At 50.8% G+C, this 6000-nt stretch overlaps 2 protein-coding genes across 2 annotated transcripts; one reads left to right on the top strand and one right to left on the bottom strand.

Annotated features, from left to right (window-relative positions):
- Positions 1-323: 323 nt before the first annotated feature.
- On the bottom strand, positions 324-2964 carry F5B22DRAFT_160976 (Alg9-like mannosyltransferase family-domain-containing protein). Its single transcript, XM_047969242.1, has 4 exons — positions 2023-2964; positions 1774-1964; positions 1549-1719; positions 324-1497 (listed from the first exon to the last, which is right to left on the bottom strand). The coding sequence occupies exons 1-4, from the start codon at positions 2563-2565 to the stop codon at positions 438-440; spliced, it is 1965 nt and encodes a 654-aa protein (XP_047835861.1). The 5' UTR covers positions 2566-2964; the 3' UTR covers positions 324-437.
- Positions 2965-3756: 792 nt separating this feature from the next.
- F5B22DRAFT_161133 (pyridoxal phosphate-dependent transferase) lies at positions 3757-5677 on the top strand. The gene is made up of 3 exons (XM_047969243.1): positions 3757-4458; positions 4506-5207; positions 5291-5677. Exons 1-3 carry the CDS (start codon positions 3955-3957, stop codon positions 5444-5446), a joined length of 1362 nt encoding a protein of 453 aa, XP_047835860.1. The 5' UTR covers positions 3757-3954; the 3' UTR covers positions 5447-5677.
- Positions 5678-6000: the final 323 nt, after the last annotated feature.

The following is a 6000-nucleotide window of genomic DNA, read 5'->3' as shown; positions in this document are numbered from 1 at the left end:
GAACCCCCCCCCCCCGCCCCCACCCCCCCCCCCCCCCCCCCCCCCCCCCCCCCCCCCCCCCCCCCCCCCCCCCCCCCCCCCCCCCCCCCCCCCCCCCCCCCCCCCCCCTTAGAGACAGAGAGAGAGACAGAAGCATATCATAGCCCTCCTAAGCTAGTTCTTTGCAATTACCACCTAAATGAGGTATCAAACCCTTTACATATAATATAGTAAGAGAAAGGGCAGTAACGTAATCTATGTGCTGCGTACTATCATCCATAGCACCGTATACATTACCTCAACTATAGTGTATCATAGTAGGTTTGATGTACCTTTTTTGTGGACATATTCCGACTTTCTGTGCATCGTCTAGCGGCTTTGCGAACATATACAAGAAACAACCAACTTTACATGAAGATACCTACTTATCTATCTTCTCTATCTCTTGACGCGCCGATTTAGTCGTTGTAAAATCCTGTCTCCCAAACCACCAAACGGCCACTCTTCCGCTCATCATCAGTGAACAAGCCATTCCACGCGCTCCAGACCTCCCGAGGCTGGATCTGATGTCTAGCACCGGGGCCGTCTGAGTCGAAGTACATGCGCAGTGGCGTCTCTATGCCTTCGAAGCCGACGATATAACGAGCCATGTGCTCCCCCGGCGCCGCGCGGGGCCATATGTCCTTGGCTAAGAAGCCCACGGGATCCGCATAGAACCGGCGCGTCTCGTCCTGGTACTCGGTGCGCTGGAGGGAGTTAGGATCCGTGTCGAGGGGTGGCTCGCAGGTCAGCGCCCGGGCGCTCAACGCCGGGTAGATGAGGTGGGATCGCCATGGTGTCGCGTGACAGGGCGTTAGAAAAAGAGCGAAGAGCTCTTGGGGTTGGTTGATACCATCTTCAAGGGGGGCCGTTGCGTTGAGGGAGGCACGTGCGAACTTCAGATATTCCGGATGTACGCGCTCAAATTCGCCTCGTAGGAACGACATCACTTGAATCGGCGCCGCGGCATGAAACCACGACAGGTAACCCCCAATCACAATATTGACTAGCAAAATGGCGGCGAGGAGAGGCTTCCGCTTCCAGCCAAGTGCCGGGGCAGGACAGGCCGTGACACCAGAGACAGGTAGCGTCGTGAAGAACGATGTTGCATATGGCGCAGCGAGGATGTGAAGAGCAGGTAATAGGGGCTGAATGAAGCGTATCTCCTTATGGGACACTAGTGACAGAGTGGATATGGTGGTGAAAATGATAAAACTAAGAGTCTTGAGCGTGTTCGAGGCAGTGACAGAGAAAGCGGATTCTGCATCGAGCGATTTGATAAGGCCCTGGAGAACAAAGGGCGTTATAGTCGTACAGAGTAGGGGAATCCCTTGCGATAAATAATAATGCCAGTCATTCTGCCCGTAAAACTTCGCGAGGTCTTTGGTAACGTTGAAGTACAGCCATGAGAAGGGAGGGAATTTCCATTCTCCGAAGTACTGGCGGTCACAAGCTAATGAGATGCCAAGGGCGATAGGCCTGCAAATGTCAGCCGTAGTTCTAATCTCCATGATCTATGTATGATCTTACCCGCAGATCAATGCTTCCCTGAAAAGGATGAAGAGCACTCTACCATCCAGGGGAGAACTACCGCTCAGCGTAAAGCGAGTTAACATCAGAGTGCAGACTGCTACCCAGATGAAAACATTCGTAGGCCTCAAAAGTACTGCGAAGGTTGCTAGTAACAGTGATAGTCGAAAGCTGCCAAGAGAATTTGTTAAATGATGTCATTATATTGGTTAACATAAGGATTACCTGTTGACTTGTTTCGGCGAATTCAGGAGGACAGGAGAATCTCCAGACTCGCTCTTTTGAGCAGATTCCGTGCCAAGAAGCTCCCATGGCCAATAGTACAGGGCCATGGCAGTCAGCATGGTTTCAAAACAATTTGAAAACGTCCTCGTGGCCGTATACCATTGCCACGGGTTGATTAGTGCCATTACTAACTATTAAGTCACGTCAGCCATGTCCGAGTAGCCGCTCCGGAGAAGAGCGTGGACTCACGACAGACCAAGCAGCCGCGCTCCTCGGTCCATAAAGCTTTTCGGCCAGCTTCCAGGTGTACCAGTCACTCAAGGCCGCAAATGCAGCCTGGAGCACCTTGGGTGCCATTAGAAGCCACTTGGCCTTGATCGTTGGGACATTATGAGATGTCCAGAAGCTATCCACAATGAAGTACCCGAATGCGAATACTGTAGGATGTATCGATGAACGCAGCGCATGGCGCCATTCCTGTCGAGCTATCAGCAAGGCTTTCCATCGCGAACCAATTCGTAAAGAACAGGTGATCCTATATCGACGCACCCATGTTAACCAGGCGCCGCTGTTCTCTCCATAAACCAGTTGCCATGCCGGCTCGAGGACCTGAAAATATTCGTCTGGCTGGAAAAAAGTACGGACGCAAAGAGAATTGGCGAAGCGAACGGCAAAGATAACACTGAGGACCTCCCGAGCCCGTCGCGAAACGAGAGCAGCTACATTCATGTCTTGGTTGAGATTATCATTGGTGCTAGAGGCCTTCTTTTCGAGGACTTTCTTGGGGCTCATCTCGCCACCATCTCCGGTAATTGTGGCCTTCCTTTATCGCTTGCCTCTTATTTTTAGAGATATCATTCGAGAACAGGTCCAAACGATTATAAGATCTACTGAGCAAGATAAGAGTTGAGGCTATCTGGCTTTCTAGCTTGGGACTAGCAATTCATCCAGCGTCCAGGCAATTTACGGAATTTGTCCCAATCGATATGGAATGGATACTATCTAGACCCATATCCCGATTCAGCTACCCATATGTACATACATGTACATGCAACGCTAAGTACATACATATGTAGATAGCTATGTATGGAGGTATGTAGGTACCTCAATAATATTAGTACATTAAGTACGCCGACCGTTTGGGGGAGGGGAGGCGAGGGGAACGGGTACCTACGAAGTAAGTATGTACCTAAGCTCGCCTAAGGCAGCTGGAGGTGGTACCTAGTACTGACCTAGCATGCGATCGTGTAGGTACCTACAGTGGATTCAGTATCCCCGTCATTACGTTGCCGAAGTCAAATATGTGGTGCTTGATTGGCCTGGCCGTTGACAACCGCTTGGCCGACATTTGTTGCCAAGCCTGCATGCTTCCCCCGTGCTTTCGGATGTGGTACTTCGCTCCCGCTACCGGCCCCTAAGACCGCTACCTGAAGAAACCCACACCGGCTGCGGCTGCGGATTTTCTCACTATGAGTAAAAGCTCAAAGTTGTTTGTCTGGTCGGAGTACCTTGTACCTCACACAGCCAGCGCCAGTGTACAGGTACAAGGCACTACGGACCTTGCCGTTACAGATCCCCGTTAACACCATCCTAAAAGTCGTGCAGCATTGGCATTGCTTCTGTCACCATGATATGGCGAGTGTGACGACTGTGACGACCATGACGACAGGGAGACAGGGAGACACGGCAACACAGCAACACAGCACCATGGCGGCGATACGGCAAATAACACACAATGGGACTGCCGCTTTGCTTCGGCAGCATGTGGAACATCGAAAGCTCATGTGACCCCTTTCGTCTGTAGTCGGGCCACAGCACTGTCTCGCGGCTGGATGAGCCGCATCGACTTGCACTTAGGGGTCTAGTGCACTGTACCGGCCCTATCTACTAACCCGGAAGTAAGATACGCCTCTGACATTACGTACGAGCCCGTGTATATACTTCGATCCGGCCCCGCCTTTTCATGGTCCTGTCGGTCTTCTATTCCTCGCGCTCTCTCTCGCCTTGCCGCATTCTTACTTATTGATTGCACTTTCCTTCACTCATTGCCCTCACTCATTTCCCAAGCCGTGTGTCACTGGACTGACACTCTCCGCCCTTCATCACCGTCAACTTCATTCTCGTCCAGCACTGACGCACCAACACATCTAAAGACAACCGGTATCCTCACACTTTGCAAACATGGCCCCCCACGCTGAAGGCTTGGCTAGGCGTTCTGCCAACGGTTCGACCAACTCGTCCAGGTACCACGCCTCGTCGACCAAGAATGCAATCGCTGCTGAGCACAAGTTTGCTGCTCACAACTACCACCCTCTTCCTGTTGTCTTCTCCCGTGCCCAGGGCATTGATGTCTGGGATCCTGAAGGCAAACATTACCTTGATTTCCTATCCGCCTACAGTGCTGTCAACCAGGGCCATTGCCACCCAGAGCTTGTCAAGGCACTAACGGAACAGGCTGGTCGTTTGACACTGAGCTCGAGAGCTTTTCACAATGACGTTTTCCCCAAATGGGCTGAGAAGGTCCAACAGATGTTTGGTTACGACATGGTTTTACCTATGAACACCGGCGCAGAAGCCGTGGAGACAGCTATCAAGATCGCAAGGAAGTGGGCATATAAAGTCAAGGGTGTGCCTGAGGGCAAAGCATTGGTCTTTGGAGTTAAAGAGAACTTCCATGGTCGAACGGTGCGTTGGACAGCACATGGTTCGTTGCTTAGCTAACACGCAGACAGATGATAGCTGTCACGCTCTCTACCGACCCTGAGTCCAAGGACAATTATGGGCCATATATACCAAATATCGGGGCCACCTCTCCGTCCACAGGAGAGCCCATTCGGTACAACAACGTCGCTGATTTAGAGGCGGTGCTTGAGGCTCATGGCAAAGAAACGGCAGCTTTTATTGTTGAGCCTATCCAGGGAGAGGCCGGTGTTGTTGTTCCTGATGATGACTACCTGAGAAGAGTTCAAGACCTTTGCAGGAAACATAATGTCTTGTTGATATGTGATGAGATCCAGACTGGCATTGGCAGGACAGGACGGATGCTCTGCTCGGAGTGGGCTGGGATCAAACCAGACATGGTGACACTTGGCAAGGCTATATCTGGTGGCATGTACCCAGTTAGCTGTGTTCTCAGCAGTAAAGAGATCATGCTAGTTGTCGAGCCTGGCACACACGGCTCCACCTATGGTGGAAATCCTCTTGGTTGTGCTGTCTCTATCCGTGCACTTGAGCTCATGGAAGAAGAACAGCTCACTCAGAAGGCTGAGAAACTAGGCAACATTTTCCGAGAAAGCTTAACTGCTTTGAAATCGCCAATTATCAAGACGATCCGTGGTAAGGGATTGCTGAATGCTGTCGTGGTAGATGAGTCACAAACGAGCGGTCATTCAGCTTGGGATCTTTGCCTTCTTCTAAAGGAGAAAGGCCTCTTAGTAAGTCTTCCAGGCGGTAGTTACACTATGCATACATCATGTGATGATTGTAGATGGATATACTAGTGCTCACCTTGATATAGGCTAAACCGACCCATGGGGATATCATCCGTTTTGCACCCCCGTTGGTTATAACTGAGGATCAGATGCAGAAGGCCGTTGCCATAATCGGCGCTGCATTGCAAGAGCTACCCAAGATGAAGAAACACGAGAATGTTCAAGTAGGACTGGAGAATTGATAGATGCAACGACGGTGTATAATTTACAGCCGCATCTTGAAGAACAACTGTACTGCTTGACCATAATGTGGCAGACTGCTTATGCGAGCTCTAGTGTATTCGAAAATAAAACTGGCTCAGTGGGAAACTGTGTGCGAGACTCAGACCATCAGCATGCCATCTTACTTCGGAGAGGATAGAGCATCTTCTCTTTGGAACAGGGTGTCGGGGTGTTGGTGGTGGGGGCGGGGATCACACTTATTGGATGGATATCAAATAATCAAAGGCACACTTTTAGGTTATATACCAACATTCCGAGTGTTATTGACAGCGAGCACGATTACTATGCAAAGTCAGAAAGTCAGAAATCGATTCTGACATATCATCGATCAGTGATTGCAGGAGAATTCCAGACCTATGCTACCAATAACCCCGCCTTGAATTAATTGCGACCAACAGACTTCCTTAGTTGGTGACAAGGTTATGCGCATCTCGGTCTCTCTGTTGTGCATGATAGGATGTGACTGTCCGCCGTCCCGCCTTCCGTATGATGGGTCTAGGCATGGCGAAACGTC

This window comes from Xylaria bambusicola (assembly GCF_022495145.1).
Source record: "Xylaria bambusicola strain CBS 139988 unplaced genomic scaffold F5B22scaffold_2, whole genome shotgun sequence".
In the NCBI taxonomy this organism is placed as follows: domain Eukaryota; kingdom Fungi; phylum Ascomycota; class Sordariomycetes; order Xylariales; family Xylariaceae; genus Xylaria; species Xylaria bambusicola.
This window is presented reverse-complemented; position numbering and strand designations above follow the sequence as displayed.

Coding starts and splice junctions, on each gene's coding strand:
- F5B22DRAFT_160976 (XM_047969242.1), bottom strand. CDS start 2,565: ATGAGCCCCAAGAAAGTCCTCGAAAAGAAGGCCTCTAGCACCAATGAT. Junction 1,720..1,773: donor TCGCCGAAACAAGTCAACAG/GTAATCCTTATG, acceptor TTCTCTTGGCAG/CTTTCGACTATCACTGTTAC. Junction 1,498..1,548: donor AGGGAAGCATTGATCTGCGG/GTAAGATCATAC, acceptor TGACATTTGCAG/GCCTATCGCCCTTGGCATCT.
- F5B22DRAFT_161133 (XM_047969243.1), top strand. CDS start 3,955: ATGGCCCCCCACGCTGAAGGCTTGGCTAGGCGTTCTGCCAACGGTTCG. Junction 4,459..4,505: donor AGAACTTCCATGGTCGAACG/GTGCGTTGGACA, acceptor ACACGCAGACAG/ATGATAGCTGTCACGCTCTC. Junction 5,208..5,290: donor TAAAGGAGAAAGGCCTCTTA/GTAAGTCTTCCA, acceptor ACCTTGATATAG/GCTAAACCGACCCATGGGGA.